At 43.6% G+C, this 21,861-nt stretch overlaps 1 protein-coding gene across 1 annotated transcript in view; it reads left to right on the forward strand.

Moving 5' to 3' along the window:
* Positions 1-20,199, forward strand: part of LOC126161952 (glucose dehydrogenase [FAD, quinone]-like) — a 210,591-nt gene extending 190,392 nt beyond the window's left edge. The window contains exons 4-5 of the mRNA XM_049918132.1: positions 6,855-7,044; positions 17,963-20,199. Coding sequence (XP_049774089.1) covers positions 6,855-7,044; positions 17,963-19,353 — 1,581 coding nt within the window. The 3' untranslated portion in view covers positions 19,354-20,199. The remainder of the gene's footprint in view (positions 1-6,854; positions 7,045-17,962) is intronic.
* The last annotated feature ends 1,662 nt before the right edge of the window (positions 20,200-21,861 follow it).

Consider the following 21,861-nt stretch of genomic DNA (forward strand, 5'->3'; position numbering starts at 1 on the left):
CCACAATGTCGTTTGGCCCGGGGGTTTTTCCTCTCTTCAGTGATTTAATGTGTGCAGCCACCTCCTCTTCAGAACAGGGGTAGACTGCCCTATCGTTTACTAGTCGATCAAGATCTTCATTTCGTAATTGATACTGGTCTTCGGTATCATTAGTCACATCGTCATCAGGCAGTAGGGGCTGGAGAAGGACCTCGGTAGTCTCCTGCCAGGATTTCGTCATCCCGTCCCTATGCCTAATCGTTGATATCATCATTGGGGAGCAGATCTTTTCCCTAACTAGTTTATAGGGTACACCCCATGGGTCGAATGCTAATCGGTCTGATACAAATCTCTCCTAACTCTGTATTCTGACTCCTTGAAGTTCTTTATGAAATTTCTCTTTCGCCTCCCGCTATTGCAGTAACCATCTTTGCTTTTCCCACCAGACAACACTGCGCTGGTAGTGCCTCCTCAGCTTTCTGACAGACTGACGTAAATCCTCCATCGTGACTGGGAGGCCGTCATGGCCCTCCTCCTGGTTGGAACGGCTGCTCTCACCGCCCTGGTAACTGCACTCACCAGCCCTCTTGTCTATGTCCAGGTCCTGTTGTGCGTCACCGTCTGGCAATGGAGGAATGTCGCACTGTCTCGCTAGCCTCTCCCAATCTGCTCTTCTGAAATTCAGTTGCAGCTTCCACCCCGTGGCCCAGTGGCACTCTCTGTCGCCTAGGCTAAAAGTAAGGAGATTATGATCACTTGTTGTAGCGTTTTCTTTGACTTCCCAGTTTTGTATTATGTTGGCAGTGTTTGGTGTGACTAGGTTGTTGCCTTGGCCCCCTCCCGCCGTATAGGTGGGAGGATTAACAGGTTTGTTTGCCACCGCAAGTTGTAAAGCCATAATCATTTCCTCCCATTTACCGTCATTTTCATCTCTTGTGCCACTGTACCAGAGGGGCATTTTGCATATATGTCAGCTGTTATGACCATTTTTCGCCTCCGCAACGCTGTGGATACTCTAGTCAGGTGATCTAGGTGTTGGTCGATGTTGTCTCTATATTGAAAGTACATATTAATGATAGTTATAATTCCCGCAGGAGATCGTATCTCCACGGCGTTGTAGTGACTATTGGAGTGTTGTGAGAGTGTTGTTACTCGTAGAGTTTGATTTGTGACTATTGCCGCTTTGGGGGCATCCCCACTGCTAGCTATTTGCCATGTTGCGGCTGCAAAGAATAGTTTCCCAGCTTGAGAGTGTGGCTCCTGTGGGCAGAGTACGTCAAGCCTCCTCTCCTCCACCTCCCTTCGGAGCTCCTGCATCACAAGTCTGCTGTTGTGTGCATTTAGTTGTCCGATAGTTAATTTACTCACTATGGGAGGTAAGTATGTATTCTGTCGTCGGGCCAAGTCTTGATCCAATCAAAGGCGATACGACCGTTGGCTAGAACTGACTGAGTGTAGATGTCATCTAGGTCAAATTTTTCTCCACGTCTTTCAAATACTTTCTTGAGTAAGTGTCGCAGGGCTCCGAAATCGGTGGGAAGGTTCACTGACTTCAATTGTATCCTATCTGCAGCCTCCATTACCGAGAAGGTGAACTTTCTACCGTTCTCATGTCCCACCCGGACCACATGTCGTAAGGCAGTGGTCAGGATAGTCGGCTGCTCCAATCTTGCCAGTTGCATAGTGTATTCTATATTAGGATACACTCTAACCGCGAATACAGGCGGTAGCCTGATTACGGGGGTGTCTGCTGCGGTTGCATGTGCACTGGTACTAGTGACTATACTTCCTTGAAGTGGCTAACGCTCTACTTGGTTCGGTTCGTCTTTGGTAAGGGCCACGGGCGGTGCCGCCACCACAGGATGCTCTTGCCGCTGTTGATCTTTAATCGGCCTCATTCCCCGGTTTTGGGAGGGGGAAGCTGTGATCTTTACACGTAAATCTGTTTGATTGCCTATGTCCACCATTGGGAGATCTGTTTGGATTCCTTTCTCTGCTGTTATCACTTTATCCGCGCATCCCTCCTCCTTTTACTCGGGGATTTACGCTTAAACATCCTGTTTACTGAGCCTTGCTCAGCCATAGTCAATTCTAGAAATTAATCTTAGTCCAAGCATCCGGTAAGTGGGTCAATTCCGTTCCGTGGCAACACAGGATTTTTTACTTCGACTTTTACACGGAATGCTAACTCCCGCTGCTTTACATTATTTGCGAGTGTGACCACTCTCACCACACTTGGAGCAAGCCGACCCCCTGGTGCAGTGCCTCAGAATGTGGTCCACTTCACCACATTTGTGGCCACGAGGTACCACGATGTAATCCCTTGTGTTTATTGCGTGAAAGCCTACATGTAATCTGCCCATTGATCTAATCCTTTTCCACATTCGCGTAGAGACCTCGGCGGCGTGGTGTACAACATCACGGTCTCGAGGCCTCATTTTAAATCTTAGCTTGACAGGATTTTTAAATTCCTGTTCATCAATTTCGTCAAAGTTCTGTGTCCTGATCGTCTCATATAGCCATTCATTTGTCATTATTGTCGGTCCATCATACAATATTACTAATGGATTCCGTTTCCTAGGTGGTTCACATTTAACCACCGAGTTTAGCTTTTGAGTACTTCATAACTTCTCTTTATCCTTTTCAGTAGCAACTTCTACGATTACAGAATTCCTACTTGGTTTGACTCTTTTAATTTTGATTTTATCTTTAACAGTATCAATTGTGGTAGTAAGTAACTCCTGAATTTTCTTGCCACTAGTGTCTTGGCCAGGCAGGCTCCTGAGAAAGACTGCCGTGTCTGGCCGTTTGGCAACTCTTTCAATAGTATATTTAGTTGTATGCAGCTTAGTTGATGCTTGCGCAGCCACAGCCGCCCAGGTCTTGGTGGGTTGCTTCCTCAATCTATCATTCTCTTTTTCTAGTTCTATGATGCGGCCTTCGAGCCTTGCATTGGCTACAGCCCATGCTGATAGCTCATTTTTAGTTACATTCAGAGCCGCTTGATTGATTTTACCATTTTTAATGTTTTGCTCCAAGAGCATTGTGATCCTCGCGTGTCTCTTTATAACTTTTTCATCCTCTGTCTGTCCCATCTCGTCCTGTGGAGAGGGAGCAGACATCGTAGTTGCCCGTATAGGCGCACTTGAATCTCTCGTTTCGATTTCAGCCATCATAGGTAGCGAGTGATAAAAAGGTGGGAGCCCATATCTTACCCCCAGACCGGCTCCTCTAGCGTGGGGGGGAGGGGGAGGGACAAAGAACGCAGCCCACCCACCGGCCTCGCACCAAGACCAAGGGCACTCTCGAGCTGCAGGGTTCAACGCGCCTTCGCCTGCGCACTGGTTTCCATAGGTGGCTCCGTCATCGACGATTTCACGCGAAGCTCCTCAGCAAGTGCACCCCGCACTCCGGAGAGGCAGATGCACCTCTCGCTCTTCGCCGCTTACTAGCCCGAGCTTCCACCTTTGGGCCAAGGACCCACTCCTACTCAGGTGGTAGGCCTGTCACCCAGTCATTCAGCGGTCTGGACCCAGCTAATCCGGCCCAGGCGATGTCACCACCTCCTGGGTTTGGCAGGACACGCCCCGGTTACCCAGGGGCGCGGCGAAGCACCCTTGCCGACTCGCGCCGCGATCCCACGCCGACAAACGAGGTCGCCGGCATGCAGAGCACCTGCTGGTCTGTGCCCTGCGAACAGAGAGACAGGTCGTCGGTCCCTCAAACACAGCTCCCCCTGTGCCACGCACCCTTCACTTTCGCATCGGGTTGGGTCGCAGCTCTCCCTTTTGTCGCAAGGCAGCGTTCGGGCGAACCCGAGAAATGCCGAGCTTAACGTCTGGCACCACGGGAATGCGGAAAGAGCCACTTGTGAAGGAGAGGCTATGAGAGACGCATTACTTCCCCTTGTGAGGACTGCCGCGGCACGCCCGGCTGGAAGCGATACGTCCTAGTGCGAGCCTCCGTGCCTTTCGGCGCGCCGGCAACGTACAGGGTCGCACCGAACGCACCGTCAAGCGACCGACCTCACGCCAATCTTGTTTACTCTTGGTGTAAGCTCACCAGATGTAATAGCCACTCCTTTAAAAGAGCACACTGGTCGACTTGGAGAGCTGTAGCTGCTACCAGGCGGTCGTGTCTGTTCGTGTCAGGACGTATCCATAGACACACCGTGAATGAAGCTGCCCTGTTTCTTGGTCTATCAATACGGACTGTCCAATATGCCAAAAATAAATCTACATGCCTTACAAAAATTTCACTAGCTGGTTCCTCTACGGCTAAGAAACCACCATCAGGATTGCTGTATGTCACCCGCTTCTATGACCTTGAGTTTACTCTTTTGATTTTCAACTTCGTATTTGTCTGAACTACTTTTAAAGTACCACTGTCTTAATTACCCTTCACTAAGTAAACGATGGTCACATACCGAGCACAAGTAGCACCATCGCTTGGCAGTTCAATCACTTGTTCATTCACGTTAGATCGGTACGCCGCTCGCTTTCGCAGCCAATATGCTGGATAGCGCAGTTATTGATTACTACTGTGCTGCACGCATGTTAACCGCAAGCCTATCCAAACATCGGTTCTCTCCATGATTTGATAAGTGTGACTGTCTAATAACTCCCAGTTAGGTTCTTCGTGCCCGTAGATAAAGAAAATCCGTTCCAGTAAACTGATTTACAAGGAATTTTTATAAAAAATTACTTACGTTTCATTCCATCCGATTGCATATTCGACGACTGCGCTTACGCTCCATTCAGTTATCACTTTTGACTAATGAAGTTTGCACTGTTATAAATTTTAAGTCTGTTGCTACTTAGCTGAGGGTGGATTATCTCATGGTCACAACATCATGTAATACATACGTTACACTTAATACGTAGAAATTCTGAAGATGCGCCACTAGAGCGACACGCACCAGTTTTTAAATAATTAACTACAACAGAAACTGCCTCTTTATTTGGAAATTGGATTACTCTTGCTGAACCAGGCAGGAAAAGGAAAAAAAATAAAATAAAGCACTCAACACATGTGTGGTTAGGTTCTGAACAAAATGTCACTCAAATGTCCACCACGGCGTTGAACACACTAACACACACGATGGCTCCAGTTGTTAATCACTCTGTTATACGTTATTGGCCTTACGTCAGCGATAGCCTGACGTATTGTCTTTATGCTGCGTTACGTAGATGGCCGCGAGGTGTAAACATCTCCTGTAGTCACATTGGGCAGTCCGGGTTGATACACAAACACATCGAGGGACTTGCGGCCTTTTAACTGGAAACATCCGAACACGATAGCTCATTTCTACCATAATGTTACGTCTTCATGTCGACCCATCATATTTACGCTAATTCCTCGTAAACGACTGGAACAAAACATCACTTTACTTCGCCGTCATAGCTCCTATTCGGTGGAGGGTACAGTTTTAAACCAATGCTAACTCAACAAGTAATCGAGCAAAGTGTTCTTTTAATGGGGAAACTAATATTTTGTCCAGTCATCCTAGTTTGTCCCGACGCAGTACTTAACAGGCGCACACTAGCGCCGCCCGCTGTGGCCGAGCGGTTCTAGGCGCTTCAGTCCGGATCCGCGCTGCTGTTACGGTCGCAGGTTCGAGTCCTGCCTCGGACATGGATGTGTGTGATGTTCTTAGGTTAGTTAGGTTTAAGTATTTCTAAGTTCTAGGGGACTGATGACCTCAGATGTTAAGGGGCTCCGGAAAGGCTGAAAATCATGAAAAGTTCAATTTTTACTTTTTTTGCGTTTTCTGAATCTGCAGACTATTACCTTTTACTAGATATATAATTTATTCAATTCCGAAGACTAGAACTATTTTTAAATTGTTTTTGAAATGTGTTCTACATGGGCGTGACCCACTGTGGCGCTGTTAAACTGCTGTCAAATGGTGTTATTATTAACGTCCGTGTTCATCAGGTACATTTTAGTGATGTGAGATAAAGTATGTGTTGTGGCTAACCTGTGATGGTTCAATATATATCGCTGGTGTGATTGTCGATTGTTTCATGTCTATTTACTCTGTCGTTATCTCGAAAATATTCGTAATTAATTCTGTTTCTTGAGTCTCTGTTTTGTTGAAGTATAATAATGAGTAAAAGTAAAGTTGCTGTTGCGACTTTCAATGATGGAAACATTGTAAGGTACAAGGTATTTAGAAATATGGGAATGAAGATAGGTTCTAACATGGTACGAGCGATGCTTGCTTTAGACAAGGAACGCCTTCGGGCTGCAGACAGGGCTGTAAAGAGTCTAGAAATACAAGCAAGAGTAAACAGGAGGAGGAACAAGAGGAAGCTGGAGGAGCAGTTTGCAGAGGATGAAGATAATCCATCCTATGGACCTGGAATGCACTAAAAAGTTAATCCAATCTTTGTCGCTCGATTTCCAAAACTTTTATTTTCTCATACTAATTACATGTTTTCTAAGGATCTTCCAAACATATTTGTTTCAAACTTTCAGTAAATGTTACACAGTACCTTCTGCATAATTTAACACAGCCTTTTTCCAAAAAACTGTATATTTTTTAATATATAAATAAAAAATTGCAATAAAATGTTGTGAATTTTCATTACAATTGAAAAAAATTATCTTTAATAACTGAACTAAAATTTTGTAAAATCCCTGTGTTAAGTTGTAGCCCATATTCCAATAAATAATCTGTAAAAAGTTCAACTTGCTACCTCAAATACTTTGTGAGGAAAGATGTAATTTATAAGCGTTATTTTAACATTGCAAGTATAGGGCGTTCCGGAGCCCCTTAAGTCTCATAGTGCTCGGAGCCATTTGAACCAGCACACTTGCGTCGACCTGAGCTCGGTAGCGCCCTGCAGGCCTCTCGGCTGCCGCTGTTCCAGGCGGTGCAGCAGAACGCGTGCCTGAGCCAGGGCGGCGTGTGCCGGTGGCCGCGCGGCCGCATGCTGGGCGGCACCTCCTCCATGAACGGCATGATGTACACCAGGGGACACCCGCTGCTCTACGACGCCTGGGCCGCCGCCGGCATCCCGGGCTGGTCCTACAACGAGGTGCTGCCCTACTTCATCAAGAGTGAGTCACGCAGACTGCTGCTCCTGCTGCTGCGGTTGTTGTTGTTCTCAAACGGGAGCAGCTCTCAGCGCTACCGTGTAATGCAACACTCCTCATCTTTGCAACCCTGCAACCCATACTCACTCAAACTTTCTTTCTGTGTTCAAACGTTGATCTGCTTCTACAGTTATTACCCCAACACTACCCTCCATTGCCACACTTACAATTCCTTCGTACCACAGGATGTGTCCTATCAAGGGATCCCTTCCTTTAGTCAAGGTGTGCTATAAATTTCTTTGTTCTCCTAATCAATTCAGTACATCTTCATTAGTTATCCGTCTGCCCTTCTCATTTCCAGCTTTCTTCTGTAGAACCACATTTCAAAAGCTATTATTCTGTGTCTGTGGTGCTTACAGACCACGTTTCACTTTCACAGAAGCTGCTCTCAACACAATTATTCTCAGAAAATTCCTTTTAATAACTATATTTGTAGTGCATGTTTAAATATTTCCCTTTTTCAGAAACGGTTTTCTACCTGTACCTACTGAAATTTTCCGTTTGATATCCTCTCAATTTCGACCAGCTGTAAACTTACCTACTGCTTCACTGTCTCATTTTCTAACCTAATTAACTCTGCATCGCTCGTTTAATTCGACAACATTCCATTGTCCTTGAGTTACTTTTGTTCATTTTCATCTTACAAGCTCTTTTCAAGGCATTATCCATTCCGTTCAGCTCATCTACCAAGTCGATTGCAGTCTTTGACAGAATTACAATGTCATCTGCAAACCTTCACTTTTCTTCTTTTTCAAATACAATTCAGGTTCCAAATTTCTTTTTGATTTCCCTCACAGTATGCGCAATGAACAGCTTGAATAACATTCAGTTCAAGTTTCAACTTGCCTCACTTCCGCCTCAACTACTGCTTTCCTTTCGTGTTCCAAGACTTTTAACTGTAGACTGCTTTCCGTAGAAGATGTAGAAAAACTTTCGTGCCCTGCAATTTTGCCAACAACTAGCTGAATCTGAAAGAATATAGTCGAGTCAAAATGTTCAAACACGTTCTCCAAATCCACAAATTCTGTAAACGCATGTTGACTTGGTTCAGTTTCCACCGGAAATATTGCGGCTGTTTTTATAGAATGCTTTGGTAGTCAGGGGCTCGTATTGTTATCAACCAGCAGGTTTTAATAATACCTAAAAAGTGTATTTTTGTGCAAACTTACGCTTCTTTAAATGTAAAAATGCCTATTGACACTAACAGACTAAATGTAGGGTAAATTAGGATGATACTGGTGTTCCTTGCAGGACTCTAGTACGAGTCGTTCACGAGATATCGTATTTAGGAAAGTTCCCATAGCGACACTTGTACACTACCTCTGGTAACACGCACTAAAGAATAACAAGTCCATAGTCCAGTTATGTGGATTCTGACCAGTAACTATACAGTTGCCATCACAGGTTGTGTTCAAAATAACCCCCAGCAGCGGCAACACAAGCTTCCGTTTGGTATGGAACGGCTGCAGCACACATTTTAACATCTTAGCGGAGATTTCCAAGCAGGCTGCAGTTATACATCGTACAATGTCATCGGGTATAGATGGTACGTCCCTCCAGGCAGCGTCTTTTAGCTTTTCCCACAGTAAAAATTCTACAGGCGTCAAACCCGGGGAACGTCCTGCAACACTTCGTGCACTGTCGGTTGGACAGCAATAATATTCGTACCACAGGTTCCTCCTTGTCCGCAGAGGAACATTTTCTAGTATCTGTTAGAAGGCTGCGATACTTGTGCCCGTTCATTGTTCCCTCTATGAGAAACGGGACTACGAGCTGATGGTTCACTATCCCACACCGCACTTTTACACACAGTGGACACTGACGATCCATCTGACGACGCCAAAGGAGATTTTCAACAGACCAATAGTGCATATGTCTACGGTTTACCTGGTCATGACTGTCAAACGTGGCTTCATCATTAAACATAACGCATGATGACTCTGGAGTATCTTGTCTTAATGCCCATGTACTAAGTTAGCACGATTTTCATAATCGTTTCCACGCAGCTCTTAATCGAGAGAGATGTGATACTGCAACCTGTGTTGATGAAGATTACACAGGACAGTTGGTGGACTCACACCACTTCCTCGTGCGATTGCCCGGGACCTAACGCGTGGATCAACTGCAACAGCAGCAAGAATATCAACTTCCCCTTCTTTTGTCGTCTCTTGTTTCCTTCTGTTACTTTGTCTAGGCGTTACACGGTCACTTTCATGTAACTGTTTGAAGAGGTTGATAAATATTTGCCGAATGGTAGACGTCTATTGCGATATCTTGACGTTTACACCTTACAATAAACTACATTCTTCCTACAAACTGCATATACCATGACCATGTCAACTTTTCCTGCATTGGCAAATCCCATCGTCGGCTCACGACCTAATGCTTGAATTGTCACACACTAACTAATTAGCAATTCGCTCAAAGAATACAGATGCACACGTAAGAAAACATAACAAACATAACAACATTGTACATAGCAACTATACAGGTTGAATGGCACAAACAAGTACCTGTGTGGAAACTCTTCAAAGTACCATACCTCGTAACAGACTGCCCGCATCTCGTGGTCGTGCGGTAGCGTTGTCGTTTCCCACGCCCGGGTTCCCGGGTTCGATTCCCGGCGGGGTCAGGGATTTTCTCTGCCTCGTGATGGCTGGGTGTTGTGTGCTGTCCTTAGGTTAGTTAGGTTTAAGTAGTTCTAAGTTCTAGGGGACTGATGACCATAGATGTTAAGTCCCATAGTGCTCAGAGCCATTTGAACCATTCGTAACAGACTCGAACTAGTCTACTGTAACGAACACCATTAACATTCTAATTTTCCCTACATTCAGTCTGTTAATGTCAATAGGCACAGTTACATTTAAAAATGTATGTTTGCACCAAAAATACTTTCTAAGCATTATTACAATCTGCTGATTGGTTAACAATACGAGCCCCTGACTATCAAATTCTGTGAGAACTGCACATCAATAGCACCTTTCATTTCCGCAATATTTACAGTCTGGATACTCGCGAGTTCCTGGATTTATACATTTCTCCTTAACCCCGAGATCGACCCCTGCTAGTCTTTCCATTATTCTGTAAATAATTCGTGTAAGTATTTTGCAATCATGACTTACTAAACTGATAGTTCGATAATATTCACACTTGTCAGCAACTGTCTTCTTTGAAATTAGGATTGTTACATTTTCCTCTCTGATTTTCTTGCGTACCATGAAGAATAATTATTTTCATCTGCAGTTTTCCAAAGAATCTCAATAATTCTGAAGAAATGTTGTCTACTCTAAGTGCCTTGCTTTGAATTAGATCTTTTAGTGGTCCATCAAATTCTTCACATGGTATCATATCTTCTGTCTCATTTTTATACAGGGTGAGTCACCTAACGTTACCACTGGATATATTTCGTAAACCACATCAAATACTGACGAATCGATTCCACAGACCGAACGTGAGGAGAGGGGCTAATGTAACTGGTTAATACAAACCATAAAACATTGCACGGAAGTATGTTTTTTAACACAAACCTAAGTTGTTTTTTTTTAAATGGAACCCCGTTAGTTTTGTTAGCACATCTGAACGTATAAGCAAATACGTAATCAGTGCCGTTTGTAGCATTGTAAAATGTTAATTACATCCAGAGATATTGTAACCTAAAGTTGACACTTGAGTACCACTCCTCCGCTGTTCGATCGTGTGTATCGGAGAGCACCGAATTACGTAGGGATCCAAAAGGAACGGTGATGGACCTTAGGTACAGAAGAGACTGGAACAGCACATTACTTCCACATGCTAACACCTTTTTATTGGTCTTCTTCACTGACGCACATGTAAATTACCATGAGGGGTGAGGTACACGTACACACGTGGTTTCCGTTTTCAATTACGGAGTGGAATAGAGTGTGTCCCGACATGTCAGGCCAATAGATGTTCAATGTGGTGGCCATCATTTGCTGCACACAATTGCAATCTCTGGCGTAATGAATGTCGTACACGCCGCAGTACATCTGGTGTAATGTCGTCGCAGGCTGCCACAATACGTTGTTTCATATCCTCTGGGGTTGTAGGCACATCACGGTACACATTCTCCTTTAACGTACCCCACAGAATGAAGTCCAGAGGTGTAAGATCAGGAGAACGGACTGGCCAATTTATGCGTCCTCCACGTTCTATGAAACGCCCGTCGAACATCCTAAGAGTCAGCCTAGTGTTAATTGCGGAATGTGCAGGTGCACCATCATGCTGATACCACATACGTCGACGCGTTTCCAGTGGGACATTTTCGAGCAACGTTGGCAGATCATTCTGTAGAAACGCGATGTATGTTGCAGTGCTCTCCGATTCACACGATCGAACAGCGGAGGAGTGGTACTCAAGCGTCAACCTTAGGTTACAATATCTCCGGATGTAATTAACATTTTACAATGCAACAAACGGCACTGATTACGTATTTGTTTATATGTTCAGATGTGCTAACAAAACTAACGGGGTTCCATTTAAAAAGACGTAAGTTTGTGTTAAAAAACATACTTCCGTGCATTTTTTTATGGTTTGTATTAACCAATTACACTAGCCCCTCTCCTCACGTTCGGTCTGTGTAATCGATTCTTCAGTATTTGATGTGGTTTACGAAATATATCCAACGGTAATGTTAGGTGACTCACCCTGTATAGTTTCCATCCGTTCCCACCATATAACTGTTCTATATATCCCGCTGTCTTACAGCCTTCTCTTCTTTGCTTATTACCTCTTGTACTCATAGACACCAGCTTCTCGTTTCCCCTAAGTCATCAAATTTCTTGTAGTTGGTATCTATCTTTTCCCCAGTCTTGCAGACTCCTACAAGTCTCCATTTGCCCTCTAGCCATTACTGCTTTCTGTTTTGTATTTTCTGTCAATCTCAGTTATATAGTCTACTGAATTCCCTCTGCTCTGCTTCATTTGTTGCATTTTTATATTTTCTCTTTTCGTCAGTGGAATTCAATATCTCATGTGTTATCCAAAGATTTCTAGTGAGGTTTATCGTTTCACCTTGTTTTTCCTCTGCTATCTTCACTATTTCACCTCTCAAAGCTAGGCAACTATCTTCTGTCGTATTCCTTTTAATTATTTCAGTTAGTCTGTGCGTAACGCTCCTTTTAAGCTCTCTGGCTACTTTTAGTTGTCCAGGTCACACACTCTCAACTTCCTACAGTTTTACGATTTATGCAGTTTCGGTTTGCAGTTTATAAGTTACAACCAGTAAAGCGTCGTTAGAGCCCACATCAGACCCTGGAGATCTCCTTTGCAAATCTTTGTCTCGTCTTCAGATGACTCTAGGTTTCTTTCACGTATACAGCCATTTTTCATGCTTCTTAACGCAAGTGGCTTGTTAAACTGTGCCCTGTGCAAAATTCTTCCAGGCGACTTCCCATCTCTTCGTTACCTCTGTTCTTGTCGTCCTATTTTTCTTTCCAATTCTCTTTCTACTATCGGATTCCAACCCCATCCGAATAAATTTTCGTTTCCCTTACAACGGTATGTCTAGGATGGTTAGATGTGGGTAGTGATTCCCTACCGGAGATGGACGTGGGTGCAGCAGAAGAACACAGTTCGAAGGATATAACAAATCTATTACTGCTGTTTATGCACATTCATTTCGTCTTCGATGCTGCTGCTAATTTCGTGTCTTTACCTTCACTTTTTGTGCTTCCTTCATCGTATAGAAATTCAACCACACGTAAAGCGCCACTGCCACTGTTTGTTTGCGCGATATAAAAATTTGTGACAAAGATATTATGACAGTACAGCACGCCAAACAGTTGGGGTACGGTCAAAAGTGATCCATTTTTCGTAGATTACATCTTTTACATCGAGCTGTCACTTATAACTTTTATCACTAATTCCACTGACTACTTAAATTATCACTTACCCGTCTACATTCTGTTTCATACTATTTTGGTGCAAATATTGCGAGGAAGGTGTGAAGAAATGAACATATTTATGGATTTACTATGGTTATCTTAGGATCACCTTGCTCGATTTATACTTGTCTGCAAATTGAATTTAGGTTGCTTTAAGATCTTTGCCTTATGCAAAGCCCAACCTTTTCATTCAGTTGCACAAAGACTCTTCCTCACATTAAACATAGTAAACAGACACTAGCACTTCACTGAACAGTAGCAAAACGATGACGAGTGAGCGGCAAGAAAATAGCGGTTGTCAATGAGTACGGAGATGAAAATGTTTGCTCAAATCTCTTTTTGCTTTAAATAAGTTTGAAGAGAAGAAATGGTGAGTGTGCGATATGTAAATGGAGAACAGCATACGTAATAACGAAAGAAGGGGAGATACCCGCACAACAGGACGGATAATGTAAGTAAAATTACATAGAAAAGTATACCCACAGATTTTTTCATGACTATTTGACATGCTGCCAAAATATATAAAATAGAATACAAATCGTAATCGATAATATAAGTAGATACTGATGATAATGAGATAACCCATGAGACGTAGCCATGAAAAATGGAACACCCTCAACGAAGTGTTACAGGCCCTCTATTGTTCCCGATCTATATTAACGACATAGGAAGCAATCTCAGTAGCCGTCTTAGATTGTTTGCAGATGATGCTTTCATTTACCGTCTTATAAAGTCATCAGATGACCAACATGAATTTAAAAAGATGTAGATAAGATCTCTGTATGGTACGAAAAGTGGCGATTGACTCTGAATGAAGAAAGCTTTGAAGTTATTCACATGAGTACTAAAAGAAATACACTAAATTTCGATTACACGATAAGTCACACAAATATGAAGGCTGTAAATTCAACTAAATACTTAGGGATTACAGTTCAAATACCCTAAACTGGAATGTTATTGGTAGAGAAAACCAGAGACTGCTATTAATTGGCAGAACACTTAGAAGATACAACAGGTCTACTAAAGAGACTGCTTACACCACGCTCGTCAACCATGTTTTGAAGTACTGCAGTGCGATGTGGGAAACCACATCAGGTGTGACTGACGGATGTCATCGTAAAAGTACAAAGAAGAGCAGCTCGTTTTGTATTATCGCGAAATTGTAGAGATAGTGCCACAGACATGACGTGAATTGGAGTAGCAATCATTAAAACAAAGGCGTTTTTCGTTGTGACGGGATCTTCTCATGAAATTTCAATTTCCGGTTTTCTCCTCCGGTTGCGAAAACATTCTGTTGGCACCCACCTACATAGGGAGAAATGATCATCACAATAAAATTAGAGAAATCAGGGATCGCACAGAAAAATTTAAGTGCTCGTTTTTCCCACGTGCCGTTCGAGAGTGGAACGGCGGAGAGACAGCTTGAAGGTGGTTCATTGAACCCTCTGCCAGGCACTTTATTGTGAATAACATAGTGTTCACGTAGATGTAGACGTAGACGTAGACTGATATTCTGGGAAACCATATTCTCGTAATATCTTTGTACCATATATTGTTTTTACATAAACAAACAGCGTCAATGATGATTTACGTGTGTGTAAATGAATTTCTACATAATGAATGAGCCACAGAATCTGTAAGTATGCACATAAAAGTTATTATTCTCTACCATTAGCGTATAAAGAATTACAGGATTTATACACTCTAAGACAAAAAAAGGACGCACCATGAATGAATTATCCAAATGGGACGTAAACTGGTAGATGTGATGTACATGTGCAGACCAACAAATGAATACATGAATGAATTATCCAAATGGGACGTAAACTGGTAGATGTGATGTACATGTGCAGACCAACAAATGAGTACAGTTAAAAAAAAATAGGTTAATTTACTCAAGAGAAAGATTTTCCCAATTTGAACAAGTCAATAAAGTGTTGGTACACCTCTGGCCCCTATCCAAACATTTATTGGGCTCGGCATTGATTGATAGAGTTGTTTGATGTCGTCCTGAGGGATGTCATGCCAAATTCTGTCCAATTGGCGCTTTAGATCGTCAAAATCCTAAGGTGATCGGAAGACTCTGCCCATAATGCTTCAAAAGTTCTCAGTAGGAGAGATATGGCGATCTTGCTGGCCAAGGTAGGGTTTGATAAACAGGAAGACAAGCAGCATAAACTCTCGCCGTGTTCAGGCGGCCGTTATCTTGGTGAAGTGTAAACTCAGGATGGCTTGCCATCAAAGACAACAAATCGGGGAGTAGAATATCGCCGACGTATCGTTGTGCTGTAATGGTGTCGCGGGTAACAACCAAGGGATCCTGCTATGAACAGAAATGACACCCAAGACCATCACTTCTGGTTGTCGCGCCGTATAGTGGACGATAGACGCGTCATCCCTCGTCATCGGGGATAAATTCGAAGTGTAACTCATCACCGAAGACACCTCTACTCCAGTGAATGAGATTTCAGGCCGAAGAAATGTCTGGAAACGCTCCTGACTGTCGCCTGGTGAACAGTCTGACATCCAGAAGTGGAATGCCATTTCATTTCATAGGAAGACCCCTTTGGTTGTTATACGCGGCCCCCTTACAGCATAGCGGTAAGTCGACGACATTCTACGCCCCGTTTTGTTGCCCTTCATGGCAAAGCATCCTGGGCTTACATTTTTAGCAAGATAAAACCCGTCCGCCCACGGCGAGAGTTTATATCTCTTGACTTCGTGTTTATCAAATCCTCCCTTGGCCAGCAAGGTCACCGCATCTCTCGCCAGTTGAGAACGTTTGGAGCATTATGAGCAGGAGCCCCCAACCACCTCGGGATTTTGACTATCTAAGGCGCCTTTGGACACAATTTGGCAACATATCGCACAGGAGTACATCCAACAACCCTGTCAATAGACGCCAAGCCTAATAATAAATGCTTGTGAAAGGGTCAAAGCTGTATTGTCGTATTATTGACTTGTTCAATTTGCAAAGCACTTTCTCTTGTACAAATCATTCAGTTCTACTAAAACTGTAATGATGTGTTGGTCTGTTCATACACATTACTCTCTCGATTTCCGTCCCATTCGGCTAATACCTTGGGTGCGTCGTTTTTCAATTTTTTTTTTATTTTGTTGTCTTTGACTGTATGTCCCGATATTCTCAGTGCAGTAAACCCATAAAGAGACGACTGCATGACAGAAGAACACACATGCATACATCACTTACAATCCCTTTGTAAATAGTTGTAGCTGATAATGGGAATAAATTCGTGAAAAGCATGAAGAAACGTAGCTGGTGCAGTGTTTTATTATTTAAATCATTGATGGCACAGTTGCAAGGCTCCTAAAAAAACATTTATTATGACGAACGAACGTAATGGTTTTGTGTCTACCCTAACTTCTATAATGCGTTCACCGTCATAGCGGACGATACCCCATCAGAATTAAAAGAAGGCAACAAATTATATTTGACCCAGTTTACACAGCGATTAGACCGTGTTAGTTGACACAGTTAAAACAGCCCCAACTTTATCAAGACGTTTCTCAACACGTCTTCCAGTGGATGCAGAACGCAAACTAGCTTATTGTGCCCTGTTTTGATTCATTATCATTACATGTGTGGTCTGATTGTTTTGCATGATCCTATATAGCAAGTGGGAACCTCAGTCCCGCTATCTGAAACAGGGATTCATCTCTAGCTATCGTCGTTTCTGTAGTGCCTTGCCAGAGTGCAATATGTTATGGAAGGCATTTTTGAAAATTATTATATGTTGTGTGCTGTGTCACAATTATATTTGTTAGTAAATGATGTCACAACTAAGACATTTCAATTACTTAATAAACTGTTCTAATTTTGTGCCGTCGATAGACACCTTCGATCTAAAGGTGATTTATTCTGAGAATTTCTGTATTTTAGTTTCTGCTGTCGAGGTTTTATAATTATATTTCATAGAAATTTTGTGTGGCACATGAAAGAAATTGGCCGTCCGTAGCTGTCAATGTTGTATATATAGTAAACGGTGATTTCACTACGTGTAAATACATTTCCGATCCGTAAGGCAGAAGTTACCAAAAATTTACAGATGCGTCGCTGTATTAATAGCCAACAATATTGATGATGATAACAAACGATAGTAATAAAGCATGGAATTACATAAGGAATTAGTCTGTGATACGGTATGTTTTAATTGTAAGGAAACAGATAATATCTGCAGTATAATTGCAGATTAACTGCTAGATCATCTGGTCGTGAAATCGTACATAATAGCAAATCGTAATACAAATAGCATTGCTAGCCGACTGTCAAAGCCAGACACTTTCTGCGACGGCTTGAAAAATATGAAATCTATATTTTAATTCACTTTGTGGACAAATCCAGTGTATCACTAGCTGAAAGGTTTCTTTAGAACTGTTTTACTGTTTCCATCCCCGAAACAGAGCATGATATATCGTATACGAAACTTGATGCCACCGTTATTAAGCACCCATTCATTTGGCAGTATGATATATGGTGGGCCGTCAGTTGGTTCTTTGAAAGCCACTCCTACGATAACATCTTATATCTTGTCCGCTGGACAAAATACGGGTATTAAACTACTAATAAGCAGATAATTGGTAAAGTTGAATTATTATAACATTTGCCAGTTACTTCTGGGCAACTCATCCTCCTGTTACCTTAAGCTACAAGCAACCTATAACCCTGGCGGAAGCAAACGTAATTGAGAGTGGTTTCTACCAAAGAGAAAAACAACAGTGAGGTGTCTTTATTTTATACATCCTGTGTTCAGTTATCTATGTCGTCTGCGAATCTTGTTGCTATGTGTATACTTTGAATTAGTAACTGTTCCTTGCTCCATCAAAACGGAAGTTGATTAGCTGTGATAAAAGATATAGCCCCATCCCTAACCGTCTTCTCAACATCGGAATGTTTTCCTTGATTTTGTTTCTGAGAAAAGTTACATGTGAGTTAAACCTTCCATCTCTTTGTTTTAAAGGTGAACGCAACTTGAACCTCGACGAGGTGGATCCAGGCTACCACGGGAGTTCGGGTCCAATGGCGGTACAGTTCTTCCCACACGCGCCGCCCATGACGGAAGCGATCATACAGGCAGGCGAAGCGATGGGCTACCGGAGGGGCGACCTCAACGGATTCAACATGACGGGCATCAACCGCGCCCAGATGATGATTCTGGACGGCCTGCGGGACGAGCCCAGCCGCTGCTTCCTGCGTTCGGCGGGACGCGCTCCGGGAAGCGGTCTGCGAGTCGTAATCAACGCTCACGTCACCAAAGTGCTGATCGACCCCGCCACACGCACCGCGTATGGAGTCCAGTTCGTCGACAGCGCCGGTCAGCTGAAGGAGGCGAGGGCGCTCAGGGAGGTCATCCTGTCTGCTGGCGCTATCGGATCTCCGCACCTCCTCCTGTTGTCTGGTGTTGGGCCCAAGGAGCACCTTCGCCAGTTTGGTGTCCCGGTGGTTCTGGATCTGCCCGGCGTCGGGAGGAACCTGCACAATCAAGTGTCGGTCGCAGTGCCCTTCCTCACAGACGAGCCCTTCACGAGATGCCTCTCCAACAAGAGCGTCCAGGACTTCTTGCGGTACCGCAACGGGACGCTGGCGAGCACTGGCCTGACGCAGGTGACCGGCTTCTTCTTGAGCAAGTACGCGTCCAACGGCGTGCCGGACGTGCAAGTCTTCTTTGACGGCTACAACTGCCGCTGCTCGAAGACGGGAGCGGACGGCGAGTGCGAGGCGGGCGACTCGGGCAAGTGCGGTCCGCGCGTCGTGAGGGCGCGACCCACCAACCTGTTCCCGCGGAGCCGCGGGCACGTGCGCCTAACGAGCGCAGACCCCCTGCAGCCGCCAGAGCTGCAGCCCAACTACCTTCGCGAGAAACGCGACATGGACGTGCTGATCGACGGCATCCGCCTCGTACAGCGCATGGCTAAGACTCCGCCACTGAAGAAGCTCGGCTTCCGTCTGGACAGCAAGCCTTCGAAGGGATGTGAGAAGGTCCCCTTCGATTCGGACGAGTACTGGCGGTGTGTGGTGCGAACGGCCACCGGTCCCGAGCACCACCAGGCCGGGACCTGCAAGATGGGCCCGCCGCACGACCCAATGGCTGTCGTGGACGAGCGACTGAGGGTGCGTGGCATACGAGCATTGCGCGTAGCTGACGCGTCTGTTTTCCCTGTGGTTCCCAACAGCAACCCAACGGCCGCCATCGTAATGACTGGCGAGAAACTGGCCGACATGGTTCTCCAGGACACAGTCGCCCACACTGGTGGCCTGGCTTCACGCTCCGGTGTCGTTCCTACCAGAACCCACCACGGTTTTGCAGTGCGTTCCCCAGCCCTGTACCAGTTTCACGCTTTCTACGGCTAGACGCCAGTAATGTGCTGATCTCAGCACGTCGCTGTGGACCATCTTCCATCTAATACTTCAACGACTTCCCTGCCATACATTACAGCGATGTCTTTTCGTAATGTATGCACCATAAATGTTGCTTGTATCCCAGTCAAAAAATGAGCTGAATAACTACCAGAGAATTCATCGCAGGGAATCATAATTCATTCACAGATACGAATTTCATATGGATGCGTCTTCCACACATTTATTATGTATGCGTGTGTTTCCAAGAAAGTCCTGTCACAGCAATAACGGGGATTTTTGCCATTCACCCCTCTTAATCTGCTATAATAGCAACTATAAGCACTTTACACTAAGACAGCTAGAGAAGCACGAAGCGTCGAAATAAACATTTACACAAAGCAAATATAATGCAGCTAAGATTTACGCGAAACGTAAATTTCTTTCCACTTTTTGCATCAGTCACAAAGCACCAGTCAGACGTTTCAATACTAAATGTGATAAGTTTAGCGCCGAAATCATTGCACAAATGTCACAAACATTTATTCTACTGATTTATTTATTGAAAAAGGAGAGCACATAATATTAAATATTTTGCGTTAGCGTGATATTTACAAAAAATAATAGAAAATACAGGGAAACACAATGTCAGAAGATGATATTCCTTCCTTCCTTTCATGCAGTAATTCGCAGCCACCACAGAATAGTTATTCACACAACAATAATATTATTTACCTACAGCAGTGTACTTGGCTGACTGACAAAAGAAGTGGCGTTTCCTATTTTATACTCCATACGTATTAGTTGAAGCAGTATTAAAATATGATGTATCGACAGCAATAAAATGAATTTTGATTGTAATGACATATGCAAACAAACTATTTTTGTAATACGTACCTTCACTTCTTCTTACTAATTAAAATAATTAAATTATACCTAAAACCTCCTTCCCTCAACAAATAGAAGCAGAGGACGACTCTGCATCCTAAATACAGTGTGTCCTTTGCAGCACTCGGCTCTCTGTTAGTGGAATTCAGTGCTGCTCTCAGTGAAGAAATGAATACTGTGTAGTAAACTGTTGGTAAAATGTTAAAAAAATAAGAATACATAAATTGTTTTATGTGTTAAGTCTGCAGATATGGTGGCGTATTGCCTGTTGGCTATTGTCTCTGGATCTTCAGCCGATGAACAATTCAATATTTGCTTGCCATTTCTCCAGCACAAGGGACTGGCACTGTCAAAGAATCAACCTACATTGCTGGTGGTACTCCAACACTTGCAGTGCAGGGTGAATCTTTGGCGATGCCTGTCTTCTCGTGCTGATGAAACGGAAGATAAGTAATTAAACAAAACTTAATTTTATCTATTGTTTTACAGTGTTTCGTCTGTTTTTCTTTCGTAAAATGAGGAACAAACCGCCTTCAGTCACAAGTTGTGTTTATTTACTGCACTATGCATTTCGAGCCCTGGAGTCTCATCTTCAGGTGCTTTTTAGTGTATGTGTGTTAAACAAAAGCTGTCCTAAAATACAAGACAGAACTAACAGGAAAGACGTCAACAGGTGGCAACGAAATCCTCAACAAGTTCATGCAGATATTTTCTTTAATCAGATGTCTGAAGAGAAATAAACATTTCACTATCCAAATTAATTTACGGATGCATAATAATTAATTTTTATGGGAAGACATTTTCTCACGACAGCAAAATATACTTGTCGCCCTTCCGCGTATGGCGATATCTAATAACAGCATACTGGGTCACGTTGAAAATACTATAATTTTTTGGAAATTTGTGGTAATGTCTTAGGGGACCAAACAAAGGACGACACACACACACACACACACACACACACACACACACACACACACATGCCCGAGGGAGGACTGGAACCATCGACGGGGGGAGCAGCGCGGACCGTGACGAAACGTGGAAAATACTATAGTATGTACTGTTTCAGAGAAGTAATATAGACTAAACTAATGTACTTTTAATTATCAAAAATTATCTGCTTAATCAAAACTATGTCATCAAAGCTATAAAATTACAAATGACTACTCTAATGTAGGGGCGAACCTATATCTGCACGAAACAAGAAATAAGAGACACTTAACGGTTAAAAAAATAACCTAATGACACTATTTCCCTGGAAATTGTTCATCTATCGAATTGGAAAAGTCTTCTGTCACCCACACTGTTCTTCACTGTAAGTGAATGTGTATCACGTACAACTATTCTAATACAGATAAATGCTACACGCGCGGTGGGACACAGTGTAATGTTCGCAGTGATGATGGGGAAAGTAGAGAGAGACAGGTGAAACCAGGCCATTTGAGAGCAAGCAAAGAAGACACTCACCAAGATCAGTCAGTTTGCCATGGCCATTCGATGCCTGCGAGTAGTGAGGATTTCAAAGCCATAAATGTACACTTGATAGTGAAGCAGCCGAAACGAAAATGAGTAGTGTTTTGTAGGCAAGCAGCTACACGTTCCACAACACATGGGAAAATGGTGCTCTTTTCTGGA

The sequence above is a fragment of the Schistocerca cancellata genome, chromosome 2, assembly GCF_023864275.1.
Source record: "Schistocerca cancellata isolate TAMUIC-IGC-003103 chromosome 2, iqSchCanc2.1, whole genome shotgun sequence".
Taxonomy (NCBI): domain Eukaryota; kingdom Metazoa; phylum Arthropoda; class Insecta; order Orthoptera; family Acrididae; genus Schistocerca; species Schistocerca cancellata.